This window comes from Octopus sinensis, linkage group LG5 (assembly GCF_006345805.1).
Source record: "Octopus sinensis linkage group LG5, ASM634580v1, whole genome shotgun sequence".
Classification (NCBI taxonomy): Eukaryota; Metazoa; Mollusca; class Cephalopoda; order Octopoda; family Octopodidae; genus Octopus; species Octopus sinensis.
This window is the reverse complement of record NC_043001.1, coordinates 127,558,086-127,584,590: the sequence shown is the minus strand read 5'-3', so window position 1 is coordinate 127,584,590 and position 26,505 is coordinate 127,558,086. Positions and strand designations below refer to the sequence as shown.

At 39.4% G+C, this 26,505-nt stretch overlaps 1 protein-coding gene across 3 annotated transcripts in view; it reads left to right on the top strand.

Moving 5' to 3' along the window:
• Nucleotides 1-16,245, top strand: part of LOC115211709 (uncharacterized protein KIAA2013 homolog) — a 103,025-nt gene extending 86,780 nt beyond the window's left edge. For 2 of the 3 annotated variants that reach the window (XM_029780362.2, XM_029780364.2), the window contains exons 11-15: nt 1,509-1,708; nt 4,946-5,058; nt 7,454-7,718; nt 12,636-12,760; nt 15,008-16,245. In XM_029780362.2, the coding sequence (XP_029636222.1) occupies nt 1,509-1,708; nt 4,946-5,058; nt 7,454-7,718; nt 12,636-12,760; nt 15,008-15,195 (891 nt within the window). In that variant the 3' untranslated portion in view covers nt 15,196-16,245. Of the gene's footprint in view, nt 1-1,508; nt 1,709-4,945; nt 5,059-7,453; nt 7,719-12,635; nt 12,818-13,035; nt 14,575-15,007 lie in introns of those variants that run through there. The other variant, XM_036503072.1, reaches the window with a different exon arrangement.
• Nucleotides 16,246-26,505: the final 10,260 nt, after the last annotated feature.

The window sequence follows — 26,505 nt, the reverse complement described above, 5'->3', positions numbered from 1 at the left end:
CCATGCTTGGAAACAGGTGAAGGTTGGTGATAAGAAGAGCATCCAACTGTAAAAAAAAATGTGCTTTGGCAAAATTTTGTTTGACTTGTGCTACTGCTAGAAAATGCACATTAAAATGATGATAATGTTAATTTTTAATACACTATGTGAACAGTTCTTGGTTACTTCACCTGTTGTGTATTGTTCATAAATTTCGATAAGTTTGTATGCTGTGTAGTGATGAAAATCTTGATATTTCAAGGACAGCTCTTTGTTGGAGAAAGAAAATTCATAAACTTGACCAAAGATTGAAGATGTAAACTATGACTAGCTTCTTTAACCTCTGTGTTCTTTGTTTAATTTTATATCAGTAGAAGTTCTCAACAGTGCTTTGGTATTGTATCAAAGTAATGTAAGGAAATAGTTTTGATTCAGGGTAATTTTGTTGCTATTTCTAGCAGGTCATGCTTCACATGAAAGTCTCCTTTGTTGGTTCATATGTATTTGTATACAATAGGCCCTCAGCACCTGGTGGAGCTGAAAGAGATTTTAAACCTGACAGAACTTGTCCTTCTCCATATCTGATCACCATTTATTCCTTTGAGAGGGAGAAGAAAAAAAATTAGTGCCAGTACTTGAATGATACCTTACTTATCACACCCTAAAGGATGAAAGCGCAAAGCTGACCTTGGTGAGATATGAACTCAGAATGCAGAGATCCAGAATGAATATAGCAAGGCATCCTATCCTATGTTTTAACTATCTCTCTCTCTTTGCACTCCGTCGGTTACGACGATGAGGGTTCCGGTTGATCCGAATCAACGGAACAGCCTGCTCGTGAAGTTAATGTGTAAGTGGCTGAGCACTCCACAGACACGTGCACCCTTAACGTAGTTCTCGGGGATATTCAGCGTGACACAGAGAGTGACAAGGCCGGCCCTTTGAAATGCAGGTACAGCAGAAACAGGAAGTTGTGGTGAAAGAGTACAGCAGGGATCACCACCATCCCCTGCCGGAGCCTCGTGGAGCTTTTAGGTGTTTTCGCTCAATAAACACTCACAACGCCCGGTCTGGGAATCGAAACCGCGATCCTATGACCGCGAGTCCGCTGCCCTAACCACTGGGCCATTGCGCCTCCTTTAACTATCAGCGTTTGAATACAACATCAACAAAAAGAGACCTCTTTTAATTTCCTCAACTAAAAAGATAGTAACCACCTTCTTAGATTAATACCAAACATTGATTTCTTCCAGCACATCATCATCGTCATAATCATCATCAGTTAATGTCCATGTTCCATGCTAGCATGGGTTGGATAGTTCAGTTTGAATGAAGCCAGTTGTGTGACTTTTTAATTTTTTTTTCTGTGGTTGAAATTTTTGAAATTTACAATTTTTTGTTCTTACTTTTATTGTGGTTTTATTTATTCTTTACCACCTTTGTAATGAAACTAATATGTGTTTTTAGATATATATAGTTTAAAAGATATATCGTTATAATATATTCTAACATATTTTACTGTCTTTCAGTTATGGGAAAGTGGTATCAGTATAAGTCACTCTAAAGCAGCTAACGCACTCAATGGTCACAAAATTAATGCTACTATGTACTATGTCCTCAGCAATGTCCTTTCACCCATGCATGACTTCAGTACTTCTGATGAAAGTCGAAGTGAAGTCCTCAGCATCCTCCATTATCCTGACCGCTGCTATAGTGGACATTCAACCCTGTAAGTATATCAACACAGCGTTTACCTTATATATATAGTATTGTATTGTATTGGCATCCTTTCTGTCTCGGGAGACAATGGAGTTGCGCATGAAGTAGTCTAGTCCGGCTTTTATATTTCATGTCCTGATACATTTCCTGCTGTGGCTGTGTAGTCCTATCCTGGACAAACACTCCCTCTGGCAGGTACCACAAATGTAGCGAAGACTGTTCCTGGCTGGTTGTAGTGCCATAGTCTCTTGTTTACGTCTCTTCCTTTCTTTCCATTTCTCCTCTCTCACTCTGTCACTCCTTTGTATTCCCTTTGTATATATAGTAACCCTTTAGCATTTAAACCAGCCACATCCAGCCCAAATATTCTACCTGTTTTGTGTTCAAAATGGCTAGAATTGGCCTCTCATGCCCACCCTACAATGTCATTCTAAAAATAGATATTCACATCATCAAAATCTTGAAGCTATGAGATAATGCATGATAAATTCAAAACTATGAAGAAAAAAGCTATACATGTGACTGCAAAATGTGAATACTGAAGGGTTAAATACAAGTGGCTTGAGTATCTGATGTTTTTTAAATGTCTATAGGTGCAGGAGTGGCTGTGTGGTAAGTAGCTTGTTTACCAACCACATGGTTCTGGGTTCAGTCCCACTGCGTGGCACCTTGGGCAAGTGTCTCCTACTATAGCCTCCGGCCGACCAAAGCCTTGTGAGTGGATTTGGTAGACGGAAACTGAAAGAAGCCCGTCGTATATATGTATATATGTATGTGCGTATATGTGTGTCTGTGTTTGTCCCCCTAGCATTGCTTGACAACCGATGCTGGTGTGTTTATGTCCCCGTCACTTAGCGGCTCGGCAAAAGAGACCGATAGAATAAGTACTGGGCTTACAAAGAATAAGTCTCGGGGTCGAGTTGCTCGATTAAAGGCGGTGCTCCGGCATGGCCGCAGTCAAAATGACTGAAACAAGTAAAAAAAAAAAAAAATGCCATATATAAATTAGTATTACTATAATTGTTGTTGTTTATGAACTGTAGTGCATTTCTACATTTGAAGAATCATAACCCTTGTCATTTGGTGAAAATTAGAGTGTTTTACCACCTGTTATGGATGGTAAATACATATGAATGCAAAAAATAAGATCTATCATGCTAAGGTGCTGAATTGTCAAATAGTCTTACTGTACTTTTGTTGTTCACAAATGCAGTTATAAAAATGTGCTCCAAACGTTAGCAAATATTGAAATTTGTAAAAATAAAACCATCTCACTCAGTTGATTTAAACTGAAAAATAAAAGGGAAAAATATATTTTTTATTATCTTAATCATTTCTGCCTCCTCTTCTGCTTCATCGTCATCATGTCCATTTTCAAGATTATTTTCTTTGTTAATTTGCTATTATTCAATGTCTGTTCCATCCTCTTCTCATCTTTGTTAGTATAAATTTCTCAGCCTTATTCTGCCATTTACTTTTGCCATACTAATTCGTGTTATAAGAACACAAGGCCATTTTTTTTTCTTTAGATAATTTTAATACTCACAACTGGTTGTGAAGGTGCATGACCTAATGGTCAGGCTGTTGCACTCATAATTGCTGGATTGTGGTTTTTAGTTCCCAGACTTAACAGTGTGTTGTATTCTTGAGCAAAACACTCCATTTCTCTGTTCTCCAGTCCACTCAGCTGTAAATTAGTAGCCCTATGATGGACTGGTGTCCCATTCAGGGGTAAAGTTGGGATCTCAGTAACTTATATGCCACGGTAACCAGGTAACCAGCATTTTAAGTCTTAGTACTTGAGATAGTAATGTCCATGTCACTGGTATTATTTTAACTGTCTTGAGAGCTGGTCAACCTTGGTCAAATTAGAAACTAGAAAGACAGCAATGAACTTAACTACTGGAAACCACTCAGTATAGTATTCTACTGTTTCTACCAATTCCTCTGCTACTGTCACTTTATTGACTTTATTGATAGGAATGTAATGTTAATGTTATGTAATATATACAAGTGGAGGCGTAATTTCCCAGTGGTTAGGGCAGCGGACTCACAGTTGTAGGATCGCGGTTTCGATTCCCAGACCGGGCATTGTGAGTGTTTATTGAGCGAAAACACCTATAGCTCCACGAGTCTCCGGCAGGGGATGGTGGCGATCCCTGCTGTACTCTTTCGCCACAACTTTCTCTCTCTCTTTCTTCTGTGGGCCTGCTCGCTTAGCCAGCAGGGTGGCGTCATTTGAAGGCTACAACAATGCGAAGCGCATTGTGACCAGCGATGTGTAGCAACATCTGATAGCCTGGTCGGTCATGAGATCACGAGAATATATACAAAAGCATGAATAAATGAATTTAGATATTTTAAAAAAATAACTGTCTTTGCAAATGCTGATCAATTATCCTTGAAAAGAAATGGTATTGTTTTAGTAATTAACTAAACACCTTCTAGGTGTGTATTTAAAACAGAAACCTACTGATTAGTTTGAGCCATAAGTGTTCACATGGCTTGTGTTTACCTCCACATTAAGTAACATAATTCAGATCAGCAACAAAGATTGGATGCTAGTCTGTTACAGAGTAACTTTCCCAGAAACATCTGGTGACTTTTTCTCAATCTAGTGGTCTTTGTATATGGACTACATTGGCAGTGGAAGAGGGTGAGTGATAGTAGCCAGAGTAAGAATGGGTTGGAAAATGTTCAGGGAGTTATTATACTCCATTGTTTGTTGTTTGTGTACATCCAGCAGAGCGTGCTCCCCTCATTTCTCTCCAACCTTTACATATCATGGCATGTTCAATGTATATATTTCACTACCATTCAGTATCATGTTTCATACATGAGCATCATACAATCCACTGTTCACTCAGAGGGAGAATTCCTTTGTTGTGAACAGATGCAGTGGTTCCCTCAAATTTTGCACTGTATTGGCAAGTGGTAGAGGTAGGTGTTCTGAAAGCATATTTGTCAGATTAACAACAGGTTGGAAAATGTTCTAGTAGCTATTACTTTGATTGGCAACAAAAGGGTTCTCTCTTCATGCAAAGAGAAAGATTCTATGATCCTTGTGTATGAAGTGTGGTATTGCATAGTAGCACTGAATGCGAAAGATATTTGGAGGCTGGAAAGAAACAAGACAAGCATGCTCTGCTAGGGTATATATTAGTTCTATATTTTTACATTCTCATTAAAAAATGAAAAGAAAAAAAGAGATGGAAGTTGGCTTACTTCATCTTTTGGTCTTCTTTAGTTTCTCTTCCACTCTTTGGCTTGATGCTGCTGGTGAAGATGCCATTGCTCGGATTGTCACCACATGGATGATCACATTAGAGAAGCAAGGTTGCTCAGTGATGGTCAAATCTGGTGAGTACTTCATTTATATACACAGACATGCAGGAAGTAAATAGACACCTTTAATTTTCAAAATTTCTGATCTAAGCGTCTTAATGTTTTCAGCAGTGTAGAATTTACAATGTAATTATTCTTTTTCATTCCAGGTGCCATTATATTAAACATTTGCGAAGAGTAATCATGTCATGCACAAAAAATTCAGCAGAACTGTCAGATTTTCAAAGAGGTCATATTGTTGGGCAATCTGAGGCTGGTCTTAGCCAGCGAAAAATTGCCAAAAATCTTCAAATCCTCTTGCTACTGTTAATAGAATTATAGTGTAATTTAAAAGCCAAGGAAAAGAATCAACAGATTCTTGTCCCAGCCGACCTGGGCCCTCGGAAAGGAAGCTTCACTGTTTGAAGAGAATTGTGGAAAATGAACCCCGTTCAAAGGCTTCTGATATTGCAAAACAGCTAGAAGTTAGTCCAAGAACGTGTGTTACATATCTGCATAAGCTTGAGTATAATGGATGAGCAGCTAGAAGAAAACCTCTCATTCAACCAATTAATATCATGAAAAGAAAGAAATGGGCTAAGGAGATTTCAGAAAAATTCAGTTCATGTTGTGATAGAGTGATTTTCTCAGATGAATCCAGATTTGCATTATTTTCAGACAGTGGACGTGTTTGGGTCTGGAGGCTTCCCAATCAAGAATTTGATTTGAAACGACTCCAACCAACTGTGAAACATGGCGGTATCTCTGTAATGGTATGGGGAGCTGTTACCAGCAATGGTCATTCTGAGCTGATCGAATGTGTTGGAACCATAAACTTTGAAAAATACATCAAAATACTCAAGCAAGGACTACAATAACATAAAGAAAAATGAGTTTTTATTCATGGAAGATGGGATTTCATGCCACACAGTGAAAAGGAATCAACAATGGCTGACTGAAAATGGGATCAAAAAGCTTCCTTGGCCGAGCCAATCTTCTGACATGAACCCAATTGAATATCTTTGGAGCATACTAGATAGAGCTATACAAAAAACTCAACAGAAACCTAAATTTAAAGATGAATTGTTTCGATTGTTGCATGAAAAGTGGACAGAAATTCCACAAGAGACAATCACAAAGCTCATCAGTTCAATGTCAAAAAGAGTTTCTGAATTGAAAACTGCAAAGGGAATGTCAACTAAATACTAAAGTATGTAGTCCTACCAATCGATTACATTTCAGTTGTTCGCTTTGCGTATTAAACAAAAGATTTTGAAAATTATAGGTGTCTATTTACTTCCTGCATGTCTGTGTGTATATATATATATGTGTGTGTGTTTGCAATTCAGTTTAACTTACTTAGTTTCTATTACTCAGATTTTATCTGATTACTATGTTTATCAAGAAACTCAGAGTAGGACACAAATTGCATTGATATTTCTCAGCTTGAAATACATAGTCATTTTGCTAATTCAGAACTGATTAATGTCTTTGTACTAAACATGTAGCAGACATTAACATTTAGTTCCTTTCCACAGTGTTCTGAATTTAAAGATTAGTAAGTTGAATTTTGGCTTTTATCCTCCTGTGAGTGATATAAAAAAAGATATTGGTCCCATACTGGAATCAATATTATTATTGTTGTTTTGTTAATAAAACCATTTAAATATTAAACATCAACAACAGATGTGCTGCAGCCTTTAAATAGACCACCACTGAGGTGTTCTGTGGGCCTCAGACTGTTTTTAAAAATTAATGTATTTGTAGGTCATTGAACAGTTGATAGCTTTTTGTACCCCTGTTCTAGTTTTTCTTACATATGCATTGCGCATGATGGAAATTAGACGAGAGATACTCAAGGATTTTTATTTTATATGTAAGATATGATATATATATGGGCAATAGGCAAAATCATAAGTGGATCATTATATGAAGATCTGACTGGCTTCCATGCTGGTGGCCTGTAAAAAGCACCATCCGATTGTGGCCGTTTGCCAGCCTCGTCTGGCACGTAAAAAGCACCCACTACACTCATGGAGTGGTTGGCATTAGGAAGGGCATCCAGCCGTAGAAACATTGCCTGATCAGACTGGGCCTGGTGCAGCCTTCTGGGTTCCCAGACCCCAGTTGCACCGTCCAACCCATGCCAGCATGGAAAGCGGATGCTAAATGATGATGATGATGATGATGATGATGATGATCTCTAGACCAAATGTTTTTACATTATATATTTCCATTCTTATAAGTTCTGAGTTAAAATCTTTTTGGGGTTGACTTTGCCTTTTGTCCTTCTGTGGCTGACAGAATAAGTAGCTGGGTAGATTCAATCAGTTGTATCCTGTTTCAAATTTCAGGTACTGTGTCAGTGCTTGAAAGTGTTATTGCTGTTTGTTACGTTGATTGTATTGTTTGTGTTTGTCTTTTGAAACAGGTGCTGAGGGAGTTCTTCAGGCTTTGGTACTTAGCATTGGTGGTTTGCATTTCACTAACAACCACTTAGAGCTCACTCTGCAACCAAAAGACTTGCACCGAGACTTCTTTTTCCGACGTATAAACTATGGTAACAATACCCATTTGAATATATCTGTGATTGTTGGAGAAGACAACAAGGCTAACTTGTTTGTCTCCTTGGACAGAAATAATCGGCCTTACTATGCCTGTGATGCTGGCTGTATAGACCCTCCTGTCATGTTAAGGTAAGACTCAGTATTTTCTCTTTTCTTCTTCTCTCTTTTTCTTTTTCTGATGATGTGTCATTTATCAGAATCAGTGGAAGTGAGGTTGCATATTTCTCATTAATCAGAAGAAATTGACTCAAGCAAATTTAATTCAAATTCGAGTCAATTCCTAAGTAATTAGTCCACTTCCTTCTCTTTTACATCTTTCCTCTATTTTTATTTAATTAATCTTTCCAGCTCGTGCCTTAGACAAGCTAAAACTATATATAGTGTTTTAAGTTTGAATGAAACATCAAGATATAGATTGGATGACTCTGATGGTGCTGTTAGGGTTTCATTGAAAAATAACTTTGTTTTCTACTGTTATTTGTCATACTTATCATCATTATCTATCAAGGCGTTACATCAGAGTTTAATTTCTCCTAGAGAGATGTCTACACAAAGACTATTGGTCTCTCACTTCCAACTGTTGCATGGCCATTGACTTTCTTGAATTCATCTATTCTTTGACAGATTTTGTTTTTTGTTCTGCACAGTACCAACAAAACTACCTTCTTTACAAAACAGGCTGGTAGGGTCACCAATGACCTGACCATGCTACAAGCTGTACTGGGTTGCATGTTGCCAGTAGCATTGAGAATGACCTGACACGGATACATACATACATGCATGCATGCATGCATACATACATACATACATACATACATACATACTTACTAGGCGCAGGAGTGGCTGTGTGGTAAGTAGCTTGCTAACCAACCACATGATTCCGGGTTCAGTCCCACTGCGTGGCATCTTGGGCAAGTGTCTTCTGCTATAGCCCCAGGCCGACCAATGCCTTGTGAGTGGATTTGGTAGACGGAAACTGAAAGAAGCCTGTCGTATATATGTATATATATATATATATGTGTGTGTTTGTGTGTCTGTGTTTGTCCCCCTAGCATTGCTTGACAACCGATGCTGGTGTGTTTACGTCCCAGTCACTTAGCGGTTCAGCAAAAGAGACCGATAGAATAAGTACTGGGCTTACAAAGAATAAGTCCCGGGGTCGATTTGTTTGACTAAAGGCGGTGCTCCAGCATGGCCGCAGTCAAATGACTGAAACAAATAAAAGAGTAAAAGAGAGTAACCATTTCTGAGCAATATCCACTACTAAACTCTATCTCTTCTATTACTACTGCTAGTCTATTATAATATGGCTATAACTAATCTATTATAATGGTTTGCTTGAACTACCATTCCAGCATTCTATGCATCACTTTCTTTTGTTATTCCTATTTGTGGTATTGTCCAGTCTTTGTTTCTTGAAAATCTGAGTCCACTTTCGACTAATATTTCCCCATCTCTCAACATGTAGAATTGACAGAAAAAACTAATGGATCACTGGACAGTGAAATTGATTGCTCTTTCCTTGTCACCAATTCTGCATTGTGTCCATAGTTATCTGGGGGTCATATGGTTCACTGTTGTAATGAGTTGTAACACTGGAATCCGTGATTATTTTGTTAACTTGCAGTACTCAGTTTAATTCCTTCAGTAGGAAAAGTTACTTGTGATAGATCAGTATCCTATCTGAGCTTCGATTGACTGTTATGCACTTCAGCTCAGATAGAATTAAGCTTTAGCTATTTAGGTGGGCTTGAAAGGGCTTTGGACCATGTCTTTCTTCAAACCAACCAGTTGAATATAGTCATTATATGATAAATGTTTGAAAATATTTGATCATGTGCCAGTGTAGTTTATTTAAGCACCCCAATCAGCTCAGCTTAAATACAATTCTGCTCACTTCTGCTTGAGTTTGATCTGCAACCTAGAGGCAGTTAAAGTGACCAAACATCTTGGAGATATTCAGAGACCTAATATTTCAAACATGCCCACTTATGCATGCCTTTCCTCCCTTGGACACACAAAGACCTGTTGAGGCAAGCGAAGTCGATATCGAACCTCATCCGATGACAGGCACCTATGCCTACGAAGATTTGCTTGCGAAGACCTGTTGGGGCAAGTGAAATCGAAATCGGAATCGAAATTGAACCAATCCTATGACTGGCACCTGGCAGATGCCAGGACCCCTGGACTGGAGATACGTAAAAAGCACTATCCGAATCGTGGCCGATGCCAGCGCCGCCTTGACTGGCTTCCGTGTCGGTGGCACGTAAAAAGCACCATCCGAATCGTGGCCGAAGCCGGTGTCGCCTCGACTGGCTTCCGTGCAGGTGGCACGTAAAATGCACCAATCCGACCGTGGCCGATGCCAGCCTCGCCTGGCTCCAGTGCAGGTGGCACGTAAAAAGCACCCACTACACTCACGGAGTGGTTGGTGTTAGGAAGGGCATCCAGCTGTAGAAACATTGCCAGATAAGACCGGAGCCTGGTGCAGCCTTCTGGCTTCCCAGATCCCCGGTTGAACCGTCCAACCCATGCTAGCATGGAGAACGAACGTTAAACGATGATGATGATGATGCTTTGAGAGAATAGTGATGGTCTGCAGTAGCATGAATCAGATTGGAAATAGAAGCAGCAGAGATATACAATGGTGTGCTATAAGATGAAGCATATTCTAATATTTTGGTGGATGTTTTTTGTCAAAGAAATGCTGATCTATAATTGTTAGTTTTATCTGAAACACTAGTCTTTACCAGATATCACATCTATTTTTTTTTTACCGCTGTGTTCACTTGGCAAATGCAGTAATGTTTTAATATTACACCCATCTCACTTAGAAGATAGATAAATTTTTACTATTATACCTGTCTCACTTTGAAGGTGAAGTTTGTTTTTCTTATGGTTTTTGACATGTTTTGAATGAATCAGATCATTAGAACCATTGAAAATCACTAATTCTTTAGGTAAACCACTCCCTTAACCCTTTAGTGTTCTGATTATTCTATCAAACATAATACTTATTGATTCACATTGATTTCAATTAATCATGCATTATCTCATATCTTCAAGATCTTGATGGTGTAATTACCTAATGTAGAATAACATTGTAGGGTAGGTGTGAGAGCCTGGATCTGGTCAGTTTGAACATAAAACAGATTAAATATTTTGGCCGGATATGGCCGGTTTAAATACTAAAGGGTTAAACTTAGCAAAATGTAGGGGGCAAACAGAATAGTTACAGTAACATTTTTTGTTTTTTTTGTTTTTGGCACAATATACCTTTTCCTGCAATGTCATAGCTCCTCTTCTTAACCTATACATTCTGTTTTGTAGTGGAGATAGATGACTGTTTTCAGTAGAACACCTGAGAATGCAGAAAGCCAACGTTGTGCCATTATTGTCATAGAAATCAGCAATGCAGTGGTAATAACTGAAAGTGCACATCAGACATGACGCCATTCCCAGTACTCAAGTTATTCAGTTTGTATATGTGTGCATGAACACACATTTGTAGTGGGAGACTGTCTGCTATTTCTAGCAGTGAAAGGTACTGCATACAGATGACCCCACCTCAACCTAAGTGATCAGCTCTGGGGAAGGTTTTACTTAAAGAACGAGTGATTTCTGATAGTTTTGATGGTGAGATTTGTTCAAAACACATTTCACCTTCAAAGTGAAATCAATATAAAAGTAAAAATTTACCATAAATATCGTTATAGGTTTGATTGTTATGAGGTTTGGAGAGCCACCACACCAATAGTGTGAAGGCAGATGGCTTAGTGGTTAGGATAATCAGCTCATGACTGTAAGGTCATGAGTTCGATTCATGTAGCATGTTGTGCCCTTGAGAAAGATGCTTTTTTTCATGTCGTTCCAGTCCACTCAGGTGGCAAAATTGAGTTGTACCTGTAATTCAAAGGGCCAGCCTTGTCACATTCTGTGTCAGTGTGTCACACTGAATCTCTCTGAGAACTACATTAAGAAAATGCATGTCCATGGAGTGCTCAGCCACTTGCACATTAATTTCATGAGCAGGCTATTTCATTGATTGGATCAGCTGGAACCCCCATCATGGAGTGTCAGTGCCAGTTTAATTACCAGTTGTACTGATCTATCCATTTTTGTCTGTTGTCCATCAAAGTATAAAAATAAAACATTAAGCTTTGTAAGTTCTGTAAGGCTTTTAGAAGCAAGGGTATTGTTCTGTTTCCATGATGCAATTAAATAACAGAAAAATCCTCACCAATCTATATCAGTAAATGCCAATCTATCATCATCATCATCATCGTTTAACGTCCGCTTTCCATGCTAGCATGGGTTGGATGGTTCAACTGGGGTCTGGGAAGGCCGAAGGCTGCACCAGGCCCAGACTGATCTGGCAGTGTTTCTACAGCTGGATGCCCTTCCTAACGCCAACGAATCCGTGAGTGTAGTGGGTGCTTTTTACATGCCACCGACACAGGTGCCAGACGAGGCTAGCGAACGGCCACGCTCGGATGGTGCTTTTTATGTGCCACCGGCACAGAGGCCAGGTGAGCTGGCAACGGCCACGATCGGATGGTGTTTGTTACGTGCCACCGGCACGGAGGCCAGTTGATACGGCGCTGGCTACGGCCACGTTCGGATGGTACTCTTACGTGCCACTGGCACTCGGCACTGGCTATGGCCACGTTCGGATAGTTCTCTTAAGTGCCACCGGCACTGGTATCACAACTACAAATTCCATTGATGTTGATCGATTTTGATTTTCACTTGCCTCAACAGGTCTTCACAAGTAGAGTTATATGTCCCAAGAAGGAAGGTATATATATCTACATCAATCTATATCAGTAAATATTTTATCACACACCAGCTTCTAACGGCTAGATGAATTGAAGTGCATTACAACTCTGCTGCTCAACTATACAATGAAATACCTGCGGTACATTAGAACTTCAGTCTCTCTGATTTAGTTGTTCATTATTGGTTCCACTTAACTATTTCATTTCACCAGACAAATATAAATTTGACCACAACTGCAATGTTTATTGCATTTTCTCTTTTTTTCAGTAAAAAGTGGGCACAGTTTCCTGTGAAGTTAACTAATCCTATCACCTCCATTTTGTACATCACTGCTGATAAACTGCACATGGAGGAACTGAAGCATGCAATCCATGTGAGAGAAATTGCAGAAGGTGAGTTGTCATTTTACTCTTGTCGGTGTCATCATTTATGCCACCTTTATTATTATTATTATTATTACTACTACTGCTCGTCTGGCACCTGTGTCGGTGGCACGTAAAAAGCACCCACTACACTCACGAAGTGGTTGGCGTTAGGAAGGGCATCCAGCTGTAGAAACACTGCCAGATCTGACTGGCCTGGTGCAGCCTTCGGGCTTCCCAGACCCCAGTTGAACCGTCCAACCCATGCCAGCATGGAAAGCGGACGTTAAACGATGATGATGATGATTACTATTTTATTTGCTGTCTCTCTTACTCAAGGCTATCAATGATCTCCTTCTGTTGCAAATGAAAGATGTGAGTCATCTTAATCAGGCAGATAATCTGTGAGAATGAGCCAAATCCAGTACATTATATGAATTTCACCACCTACTACATGATTTATCCCAATTTTCAGTGCCTTTAGTAGAGTTAACTTCCTCATCTCTATTTGCCCCCAGAAGCCAAGTGAAATCATAGTTGTGGCTGCTGTCACATAACTGGCACTCATGCCAGTGGCACATAAAAAGCACCCATTACACTCTTGGAGTGGTTGGCATTAGGAAGGGCATCTAGCTGTGGAAACCATGCCAAATCAGATTGCAACTTGGTGCAGCCCTACAGCCTACCATTTTCTTTCAAACTGTCTAACCCATGCCAGCATGGAAAGCAGATGCTAAATGATGATGATGATGTTCAGACTAGACATCAGTGTCATCAGTGTGGAGATCCAACAAAGCTCATCAGATTTGCCTTATACAAGTTCCTTGATAAAATGTAACCAGTATACTTTTTAAGATAGTTGACAGTCAAGTCGAAATAATGCTTGGTTGAAAGGAGCTTTTAGTCTGGTTGAGGACAGGACAACCTCTCTAGTGTTGGTGCCACGATAAAATTTACCTGCTACTCTCTGTTAAGTGGTTGTTGTTAAGATGAGTGTTCAGCTGTAAAAGCCATTCCTATAACAGGAAATATGAATGAAACAGGGTATTTTAACCTGTCTGGAAGGGTAGTAAGTAGTAATTGTGAATAAGAATTGACTTTGAGTGTCTGTTTAGCCTATGCTAGCATAGAAAATGGATATAAAATAATGGTGATGTTGACCAGTTGAAATACAAAAAAGAAACTTTACATGCTCTGGTAAATCAAGAAGGAATTTTTTTTACCATAATAATGTGTGTCCTTTATACTGTTTGAATATTTCAGCTGGACAGTTTTTTTTCTGTTGTCTTCGCTTGACTTTTCACTCTCCAAGTTGACCTCTCTTCGGGAGTTTAAAGTACTATTCAAATGAAAAAGTAGTTTATTTCTAAGGATGACTGAAGCCAAATGGTTTTGTTGCATGCATGTTATTTTAAAGTGTGATATTGAAAATTTTTTTGATAAATTGTCAAACTGAATTCCTCCTGGGGTCTCTTCCAGTTGAGCTAGGAGAGACTCCACATTGAGAAGTTAGATGTCTAGTACTACATACATGTGATTAGAATGTGGCAGGTCAGAATTGCAAAACAGGTTCTTCAAACTGATCCAATTGGCAGGAAACCTTGGGATAGATCAAGAATGAGATGGTTGGATAATATTCATAGTCTCCATTGGTCATGCTTAGAAGTCTAGCCAGAAAGTCTAATGATTGTTGCTTCTGACAGGACTCTTTCCAAGAAATAGTGGATGGATGGAATTTATTATTTTTCTAATTACTCTTTTGGTATTTTAAGACTATCAAAAAAAAAAAAAATCACTTAGATAGGCACAGGAGTGGCTGTGTGGTAAGTAGCTTGTTTACCAACCACATGGTTCCGGGTTCAGTCCCACTGCGTGGCACCTTGGGCAAGTGTCTTCTACTATAGCCTCGGGCCGACCAAAGTCTTGTGAGTGGATTTGGTAGACGGAAACTGAAAGAAGCCCGTCGTAGATATGTATATATATATATGCGTGTGTGTGTTTGTGTGAGTGTGTTTGTCTCCCTAGCATTGCTTGACAACCGATGCTGGTGTGTTTATGGCCCCGTCACTTAGCAGTTCGGCAAAAGAGACCGATAGAATAAGTACTGGGCTTACAAAAGAATAAGTCCCGGGCTCGAGTTGCTCGATTAAAGGCGGTGCTCTAGCATGGCCGCAGTCAAATGACTGAAACAAGTAAAAGAGTAAAAGAGTTAGGTGTTGACCATGTATTTTAATTTTAAAAAAAAATTTATTAAATATTTTTTCACGTCTTTTTCAGCCCCAGCACATGAACATCATGTCATAGCATTACACAAACATGGTCACAAGTTTGGTGGGCTGCCTACTCTATTTTGGGTCTCAATTGCATTCCTTGTGACTGTGTTCCATCTCTTCCTTTTCAAGTTGATCTACAATGAGTACTGCCAGGGACAAGAGATCTTCTCACGCTCCAAGTACAATTTGTAAGGAAGACCTGGCTAGCTCTAATGCATCATCACCACGCTACCACCACCTCCACTACCACCAGCAGTGACAACAACAACAACAAGAAGAACCACTACTACTACTGTCATCACATCACCACTGTCATTACCATCATCATCACCACCACCACCACCATCACAACTACTGTCACTGTCGTCGTCATCGATGTTTGGAGGCTGTTGACTTTTTTTTGGACATTTTTTGTAACATTTATTTTTATTAATTTTTTCTTTTTAACAAATTCTGTTTTTTTTAGAACAGTATTTTGTTTCATCCATCTTCTTTCAAGTTCTGTCTTTCACCTTTAATTCTGTATTCTCTTAATGCCTCTCTCTCTTTCTCTCTGATATTTTTTCATTCTTTTCCTACATGCTATAAATATATTTTGTTCACTCGACCATCTTCTTAGTTTTGTCTCTCTCTTACATATTTATCTCTCTTCTCCTCTCTCTCTCTCTCTCTCTCTCTCTCTCTCTCTCTCTCTCTCTCTCTCTCTCTCTCTCTCTCTCTCTCTCTCTCTCTCCATCTCTCCTTACGTTTTCTCTTGCTCTCTTCTCATTTTTTTGTCTTCTCTCTATCTCTCTTTTTCCTCATTTATTCAGCAACCTGACCTTCCTTCGTGCATCTCCTCCTCTTCCTCTTCTTCCTCCTCTTCTTCCTTCTCTTTCTCATCTTCTTCCTCCTCCTCTTCCCCCTCTACTCCCTCCTCTTCTTCCTCCTTCCTCCTCTTCCTCTTCTTCCTCCTCCTCTTCTTCCCCTCCTCTTCTTCCTCCTCTTCCCCATCCTCCTCTTCCTCTTCCTCTTTCTCATCTTCTTCCTCCCCCTCCTTCACCCCTACTAGTACTACTACTGCTACTACTACTACTACTACTACTACTACTACCTCGCTATCTTTTTCATCTTCCTCCTCTCTGATTATCTAACTTAACTTGTTTATTTAACAATTTTTGCAATGGTTAAATGTTCATTTGTTTTCGTTACTTTGTAAGATTGTTTTTTTTTTTTTTATATTCCAACATACACACACACACACAAGTGTGTGTGCACTTACATGCACACACATTTTTGTTTTACAAGATTTTTTTTTTCAATGAAAAACAAAACCTAAAACAACAATATATTCAGTTATTAGTTGCCAGAAATCTTTTATTTCTTTCTGCTTTTTGTTTGTTTGTGGTTTATTTTTTTTTTTTTTATTATTTTTAATTTAAAAACAAAAGATTTTATGGATGAGTTAAAACAAATAAAAAATAAATTAAAAAAACATTTTTAAAAATGTGGATATACGAGGATTTCTGTAAATAATGAAAATAAAATATAATTGAATTAAAACAAAAGAATTCATTTAATAAAAAAAAATCTACAAAAAAAGCAAGTCTACCTCTGAACACTTTATCTTGATCTCTTGAACAGGGTTCTTCACTGTACTTGTGTGGGTCCCTTATGTATTGTGTAGATGATTCTTAGAGTAAAAGGTTTGATATTACTCAAGGACTTTACAAATTTGTCAAAGCTCGTACAGCTTTTATATGAAATTTATAATTCTTTTGTATTATTTAATAACAGGTTGACTTAGCTCCACATTACTTAATGCTTTGTAGATGTGGAATGCTCCCACATCCTTAGATGTAATGGGGTCGGAGTGAATCATGATCATCAACATCTAATACCTGTTTTCCTTGTTGGGTTGGACAGCTTGACAAGAACTGGCAAGGCTAGGCGCTGCTGCATAGGTTCTATAGTCTGCACCAACACCCAATTAAAAAAAAAAAAAATAATTACTTGTAGGATTTAATAGTTATCTCACTATGTGGTAACTGCTATTATTGAACTGTGATATCTCGTAGACTACCATTTATCCTACCCATTCAGACACTTGAGATTAGATGTTGGTTTCAGGAATGATGGAGATTGAAAAGATTTGGTAATATCATTCCTATGCCTGTTTCAAATCTAATGGGGATCAATATTACTTGGTTTCCTGCATGAAGCTGTGGTTTGGACATGAAATTTATTACACTTCCTTCCTTCCTTCCTTCCTTCCTTCCTTCCTTCCTTCCTTCCTTCCTTCTTCCTTCTTCCTTCCTTCTTCCTTCTTTTCTTTCTTTCTTTCTTTCTTTCTTTCTTTCTTTCTTTCTTTCTTTCTTTCTTTCTTTCTTTCTTTCTTTCTTTCTCCCCCCTCTCTCACACACACGAGAGTCCAATAAAAACACCAGCCTTCTCCCCAAGCCATATGAATAGAATACTACAAGTGTAAATACTACAAGTATTGCCCATTGCTGGGATGTATCACCCATGATACCTATTTACAGTGAGTGTCAGTTAAATGTCTCTCAGCCTTTAAATATGGAGTAGTGATGATGGGTATACGTGTCCGGTTCTTCAATTAAGAATAACCTATAAATCCTCTTACCAAAAAGGATGGAATTTGCACTGGTGCTAGTGAGATTGCCAAAGACCCCTCAGTTGAGTTGGGTGTAGTATTGAGGGAGGTGGCTTTATGCCTGGTGATGAGATGGACAAGGAGTGGTGTTTTGCAGTAAAGGAGATATATGCCTATCCCAACTCAAAAAGTATGGAAGATGGTGAAAAGGTGTCACCACTACGCCATATGCCCCACAGGCATATGGCGTAGTGGTTAGGAGCAAGGGCTACTAACCCCAAAATTCCGAGTTCGATTCCAAGCAGTGACCTGAGCAATAATAATAACAGCGGAAAATACCTTAGGAATGAGAACCCAGGTTCGAAATTTCCACAAGACACCTGAAGAAGGCTCGAGGGTATATCAGCCGAAACGTTGTGTTAACAACAAACAAAATGAGGACAAATATCCATCGAATGTAAATAATGTACAGATGAGATATGTTGTGGTTTATATTATGCTTCCTTGGTAGCATATTCTTTTAGTTGGTAAGGAATGTGGCAAAGCCAATTATGAATATTAAGAATATAAATGAGATGAAACATATCAAAGGAATTTACTATATGCTAAATAGGTATGTGGCAGTGTCTAACAAATGAGATATAGTGAGTTGAGAAACTTTGATTAAATGAGATTATCTTGGTAGAGCTGGCAGAAACGTTAGCACGCCGGGCGAAATGCTAAGCGGTTTTCATCTGCGGTACGTTCTGGTTCAAATTCCGCCGAGGGACTTTGCCTTTCATCCTTCGGATCGATATATTAAGTACCAGTTACGCACTGGGGTCAATGTGATCGACTTAATCCCTTTGTCTGTCCTGTTTGTCCCCCCTGTGTTTAGCCCTTTGTGGGTAGTAAATAGATGCCAATTAAAGAATAGATGCCAACTTAAAGAATGCCACAGTGCTGAAATATGCAGATGACATCAAGCGTACCTCGAAATAAAGAGGTCAAATCCTGTACACTATAAATCTCTATTGCAAGCAGACCTGGACACAATGCAGCAGGGATCATGGACTGGCAACTCAGCTGGCTGTGGACAAATGTACCACATGCATTTTGGAAGAGAAAACCCAGCGTCCACTTACTCCCTCCACACACTAGTCTCCAAAGTCTTATGTGAACGTGACCTGGGTGTTATTGTCGACAGTGATTTGCTGGACAAAACACATCGCTAAAATTGTCAAGAAGCAGAGGGTGTCTGGCATCAATCACCAAATCTTTGTGAGCCACTCTACAGCTATCTATCTGTGGCTTTATATAGCTATGGTAGACCTCACCTGGAATTTGCATCACCGGTCTGGAACCCTATCTTGCCAGGATATCAATCGTTGGAAGCTGTTCAGCGACGGCAACCAAAAGAATACCCTCAGGATTTGCCATATCCTGAACGCCTTACTTCCCTGGGCATGGACACATTGAAACTCTGATGTCGGCAGCTGACTTGGCAGACACTCATAAAATTATCAACCATCGTACAAACAATAACTCTGAGCACCTTTTCAAACTCCACCCATCTAACACCCGTGGACATATTTACAAAGTAAGAAATAGCACAGCTCCATGACTTTAAGGAAACATTTTTTCACGCTGAGAGTGCTGAAGCATGGAAACAAACTGCCGGCATCAGATGTTAGTTGTCGGACACTGCATCCTTCAAAACTTCCATGCTTCCCGAGATTCGCCAACACTACACTTGATTTTCTCCCCTCCATACACACAATCATAGACTGACTCATACATTGTACGCTTTCCAGACATTTCTACATTACTGCATGTACTTTATATGCACTTTCTGACAATTTGTGGTGCACCTGAGCACTGTATACAATAATTTCATTATATTATAAATAAGTATACAATCTAAAAAAGGCAAGAAACAAGGGAGATAACTCCACGATTTGCCTAATGAAATTTTTTTCAGTAAAAATGACAATATCAACTGACGTGCGTGGGTTGTGTCTTTAAAAGGAACTGGTAACCCCCCCCCCAAAAAAAAAAAAACAAAATGGACGTGCTTCGGTCTTATTTAACATTTTCAGCGAAGCATATTCCACTCAGCGACAACTATGTTAGCGCTCTTCTTTTAGTCAGTACATTATAGGGACTTGTGTGTTCACTATTTTTGTAACTTTGGTTGAAGAGAATTAAACAACAATAATACAAGTTGCAATAGCTGCAGCATCAGAATTTCTACTGTTACTTTAATGTTACATTTTCCAGCATTATGGTAATACTTTCATGCCACTATGATATATAAAGACCCCCTTCGGTCATGAATGACCATGGATGCACCTAGAAAGTACCTCTAGACACAGTCCGGGGCAAGGTTGTTTATGGAAGACCAGCAGTCGCCCATTGCATACCAGCTCCCCCTTCCCGCCACCAGTGTATCAAGGAAAGACAAAGGTCGATACAGCTGGCACAGTGACGTCGCAACTCATTCTACAGCTGAGTGAACTGGAGCAACGTGAAATAAAGTGCCTTGCTCAAGAAACAAGACGCAGCCCGGTCCGGGATTCGAGCTCACAACCTCACGATATATATAGTGTGGTAAGTAGCTTGCTAACCAACCACATGGTTCCGGGTTCAGTCCCACTGCGTGGCATCTTGGGCAATTGTCTTCTGCTATAGCCCCAGGCCAACCAATGCCTTGTGAGTGGATTTGGTAGACGGAAACTGAAAGAAGCCTGTCTATATATGTATATAATATATATATATATATATTATATGTATATATATATATATGTATATATATTATATATATGTATGTGTGTGTTTGTGTGCTGTGTTTTGTCCCCCTAGCATTGCTTGACAACCGATGCTGGTGTGTTTACGTCCTCATCACTTAGCGGTTCGGCAAAAGAGACCGATAGAATAAGTACTGGGCTTACAAAGAATAAGTCCCGGGGTCGATTTGCTCGACTAAAAGCGGTACTCCAGCATGGCCGCAGTCAAATGACTGAAACAAGTAAAAGAGTATATATATATTACTGGTATGCACTTTGATGAACTGAGATTATTTATGGTATTAGTAGACAAAAATTCTCTATAGGAGTTTTAAAAAGCCAAAAATGAGAAAGGATTGGTGAAAACATTAAGGCATCGGACAATACCTTGCAGTATTTGTGGTGCCTCCACATGGCCGCAGTCCAATAACTGGAACAAGTAAAAGATATGTTAGCAAGAGAACTGAAAAAAATCTCCCTAAAAGAAAGAGTTTATGAATTAAAAAAAAGAATTCCCTTAAAAGAAAGAGTTTACGAATATAAAAAAAAATCCCCTGCATATTTGTTCTATCAAAATTGTATATCATTATGTGTGTGTGTGTGTGTGTGTGTGTGTGTGTGTGTTTTAGCGATATATTATCAGTGAGAGAAAGGCGGCGAGCTGGCAGAATCGTTAGCACGCCGGGCGAAATGCTTTGCGGTATTTCGTCCGCCGCTGCGTTCTGAGTTCAAATTCCGCCGAGGTCGACTTTGCCTTTCACCCTTTCGGGGTCTATAAATTAAGTACCTATTTCTTTATTACCCACAAGGGGCTAAACACAGAGGGGACAAACAAGGACAGACATAGGTATTAAGTCGATTACATTGACCCCAGTGCGTAACTGGTACTTAATTTATCGACCCTGAAAGGATGAAAGGCAAAGTCGGCCTCGGCGGAATTTGAACTCAGAACGCTGTGGCGGACGAAATACCGCAAAGCTCCTTGTGGGTAGTAAAGAAATATATATCAGCGAGAGAACTGAAAAAAAAAATAACTATTTGGAAAAAAAGACTTCATATGATATTTGTTCCGTCCGAATTGCGCAGACAATCCTTTATCATCCTCATGACCAGAAATAGAATGTTCAGTGATCCTGTTATTGGCTCAGCAGTACTACTGTTCACCAAAATGTGAGATAAATAAAATGGTATAAGTTTTTCTTTTCACTCAGACTCACGCTCCAAAGTTTCTTTATTCTTCTCTCCCTGTATTTTCCTCTGATTTCGTACTTGGATTTATGATTTATGATTAAACCCTATCTTCTTAAATAAGGAAAGAGCTCATTTGATAATGTAGTTCAACATGCTCTTAAAAAAGACGGGATTGTCACGGTTGGAATGCCCTTGACTATTCGCCTGCACGATCAAACTTCACCCGGGGTATATAATTATTTGAATAAAGAAAAAAAAAAAAGAAAAAACCTGAAACTTCCCGAAGTAGGTGGAGTTGTAGTTTGAATTCTTTTGATCATAGGTTTGCAATCAAAGTTTCCTTAAATTACCTTCTATCGCATTTAGAATATGAAAACGCCTATTAGCATATAAAACCCTTGATATATAAAATAGGATGGTCACGACTGGAATGCTTTTGATCATTAGTCTGCTGAATCAGTCCCAGCCTGGTTCTAAACAGCAACAATAGACGCCATGCTTTAGTTTATAGTAGGATGGAGGTTTATATAATTGCTGTGTGACTGTATCGTGTACTGTACTCTGTCCATGTTTTCTCATAGGATAGTGTCACCTCAAACTGTTCTTTCACAGAAATAGTAGCAGGCATGCTGATATGAAGAGAAAGGATGTTAGTTATTCAAGCAACAAGATATCTCTCTGATGAAGTCAAATATATGCTAGATTCTTAAATTCTTTATTATCAATAGTTACGAAAATAGTGATGCAGGGAAGGTAACTCGCAAGACAAGGGAAACAACTATTGTTTCCTAATTCTTGAGAGTATGTGACTCGAAGATTTGGATACTATTATTGACAGCTGCATAGAAACCCCCACATAAATCGATAACATTCATCTCTCTAAATTTGTGGCCTGGCACCTACTTAAGGAACCAATATGAATATAAGTATTATATTTAAATGCGATGTAAATAACGTGTTACTTAGTCTCTAGTCCAGTTCAGTCAAAGCTATGAGTATTCCTTCATATTTCCTGACGATGTATCTCGGATCACGTTAGGGAAGACACATGGCTTAGTGGTTAGGCCGCCAGGTTCACAATCATGAGGTAGTGAGTTCAATTCCTGGGCCGAGCTGTGTGTTGTGCTCTTGAATAAACCACTTTATTTCACGTTGCGACATAACTGGTGCCAAGCTGTATCAGCCTTTGCCTTTTCCCTTCGTGGTGAGCGGAGGCTGGTATGAATGGGTGACTACTGGTCTTCCACAAAAAGCCCTGCTCGGACTTGTGGCTCGGAGGGTCACTATTTAGGTGCAATCCCATGATTATTCATGACTGAAGGGTTTTTTTACTTTTATCCCTAATCATATTATTTATATTCAGAAACTCGAGTCCGTGTGTATCATAAGTTGAAGACGGGAAGGATGGCTTCCCTTTGAAAATACTGATAAGGCACAGAAAGTGTGTCTATAGCCAGCTGGAGGAGGTGTCCTCCTGGGGCTACTAACTACAGTAGCATCCACCCTTAGGTGTTAGCCATATTTAAATAGCAAATATACGTCACCATATTATTTAATGCTTCTATATATTTTTCTAAAAAGAATAATTTTTTCTTTGAGTGGAATTTGGTGCTATTTTTTGAAAGTCAAGTGTACGCGCGGGCATGTGTGAAAAGGTGTGTATGCTATAATTCGATCCAAATAAAATAATATACACACATCACTTTTTATTTTATTTATGCTGTCTGAAGGCGGCGTGCTGTCAGAATCGTTAGCACACCGGACAAAAATGTTGCTAAGCATTTTGTCTGTCTTTACTTTCTCAGTTCAAATTTAGCCGATGCCAATTTTGCCTCTCATTATTTTGAGGCTGGGAAAATAAGTACCAGTCAAGAACTGGGGTAAATGTAATCGACTTTCCCCTCCTCTCAAAAACAGCTGGCCCTGTGCCAAAACTTCAAAGCATTATTTATGCTGCATTCTTTTATGGTCCGTAACTCAGCAGTTCGACAAAGAAAAATCGATCGAAAAATATGATTGTCTGAAACCCTTGAAGGCAGTGCCTAAGCATAACTGCTGTCATGCTTAAGCATGGCTGCTTTTCAGTAAAAAAACAAACAAACAAACATAACTAATAAAAATTTATTTATTTCGGCTTCGTTATTTATTCGCTAAACAAGGCGGCGAGCTGGCAGAAACGTTAGCACGCCTGGCAAAATGCGTAGCCGTATTTCGTCTGCTGTTACGTTCTGAGTTCAAATTCCGCCGAGGTCTACTTTGCCTTTCATCCTTTCGGGGTCGATAAATTTAAGTACCAGTTACGCACTGGAGTCGATGTAATCGACTTAATCCGTTTGTTTGTCCCCTCTATGTTTAGCCCCTTGTGGGTAGTAAAGAAATAGGTATTTCGTCTATCTTTACATTCTGAATTGCCTTTCATCTTTCGGGGTCACTAAATTAAGTACCAGTTGCGTACTGGGGTCGATCTTATCGACTGCCCCCCCCCACCCCACCAAGAAAATTTCGAGCCTTGTGCCTAGAGTAGAAAAGGTTACTTATTCCCTAAACAATTTTATTTTCATCTCGCAACTTCAGCATTTAAAATGAAATCTATTTTGCTTTGCTGAAGAGGTCATAACAAGGCTGAAATATTCACAAAGTTATCTTCCGTGTTTACCGAAATAATTAAAGCCTGATGAATGATAATTATGTTTCCTCCCCGCATAATTATTTCGAGTTAGCCTTTTTATACTATCGGAATTAAATACGCAAACACAAGCTTAACCGTTGTTTTAATGCGATGATGACACTGAGTTATACAGTAAATTTAGCCTGCTACTTTGAATAAAGGTGCATATTAAGAGCAAGTTTATATTTCCTTTGACCACTACGATCCACTGGAGTGGCGTTTATTTTCAGTTTCTGTTGTGCCTAGAAATGTGATAAATCTTGATCTGGACAGGACACGTGTCTTCTGTAGGAAATGTTTCTCTGCCAGAAGAATTAAAACCAATAGTACAAGATGAAGAATCGCTTATCGTTTTAACTGTGCTGCTCTTATTGCCGCTGTTTTACACTCTTCGTTATGTAAGTGAAGCTAGTGCCGACAATGCGGCTTGTCAATCTAGTTAAACCTTTTCCACTTCCCCGAAGCAAACAGCAAGAAGAAGAAGTAGAAGAAGAAGAAGAAGAAGAAGAAGTAGAAGAAGAAGAAGAAGAAGAAGAAGAAGAAGAAGAACAACAACAACAACAAACTAGGGACATTCGAAGCTGAAGAAGGACGCTATCATCTTCGAAAATTTCCTGTCCCGTAACTTTTCTGAACGTAAACTCTAAGATTTCGATCAAAGCGTTTGCAAAGAGGTTAGTGCCAGTAATAGGTAGTAGTGTAGCCGAGAGTTTGCAGACCTGCAAGTTTCTCGATAGATCTCTATACAACAACGCCCACCTCACCTGCGATACATCGTTGACAAAGGGTTGTTTATAAATTTGTCTTTGCATGGCCCTGATCTGTTTGAATCAGCTCCAAACCTTCAAAATGATCGACTTTTAGTACTTGGCGAAGGTTTTAAGAGCGATCGGTCCCATTTTCAGCGGTCGGGTCGCCTTAATGTACAGCAGCATCTCATAACAGTTTCAAATCAAACGCTCATTCGTTAAAGGTGATTCTTTCTCATTGCTCGCATGAGTGGCTGTGTGGTAAGTAGCTTGTTTACCAACCACATGGTTCCGGGTTCAGTCCAACTGCGTGGCACCTTGGGCAAGTGTCTTCTACTATAGCCTCGGGCCGACCAAAGCCTTGTGAGTGGATTTGGTAGACGGAAACTGAAAGAAGCCCGTCGCATATATGTATATATATATGTGTGCGTGTATGTTTGTGTTTGTCCCCCTAGCATTGCTTGACAACCGATGCTGGTGTGTTTATGTCCCCGTAACTTAGCGGTTCGGCAAAAGAGACCGATAGAATAAGTACTGGGCTTACAAAGAATAAGTCCCGGGGTCGAGTTGCTCGATTAAAGGCGGTGCTCCAGCATGGCTGCAGTCAAATGACTGAAACAAGTAAAAGAGTAAAGAGTATATGCTTTAGTGCTTAAGCAATTGGTATAAAAGTAAAGGTATTGAGATGTATCCTGCTCGGACTAGTGTCCGAGAACGCCATGTCGGCATACAAGGATAAGGTCAGAAACATGGAAAACAATGAAGTCAGTACCGTATTGAAAAAATATGAGGTGGCACTAATAGTACGCATTAAGTAGGGCAAGTCGCTTGGCATGCAGCTCGGCACATGGCCAGGTAAGCCTAATCGGATAAGCGATGTGAGCTGTTGGACTGTGGGATCTGTTATGATGTTTGGTGGCTTAATTGGACCAGTCAAACAAGTGGCTGGAATTGGTACGAGCTTACAGGCAGGGGACTCAGTTTCACCCAGAAATAGACTGATAGAAAGCAACAGTTCCTGAGAAATCGGACAGAAGTGGCAAATACCGACACCACCTCTGCGCTCTATTACCACCCATTGTCGTATCTGGATTCAGTTTCTATTTGACCAAAATGGAATATCTGCTCCTCCGTTTCTTATGGAAGGAGCGTATTCCATTGGTCAAAGAGTTCATCTGCTGTCAAAACTCTCTGTGCAAAGTGTTCGGTATGCCATTGCTAATTATGTACAAGTGTGCTCTAATGCTGCGGCATCTGCAGAGTATCTTGGATCTGCAGAGTATTTCTCAGGAATTATTGCTTCCTATCAGGTATGGTCGCCTCTCTTACTCTCTGTTCGTCCGACTAGAACAAATAAGAATCGAAAGATAAAAGTCCGAATGATGTCATTTCCCTTTGAAAGTGTAGCATAATATTTGGGCACATATTTTGACAAGCAGAATAATATTACAGATCATACAGAGTGTATAATCTATGTAACTGTAAAGATAGAGTGCCGGAATAGCCTCTAGCTGCGTAAACTAATAAGGAGAATAC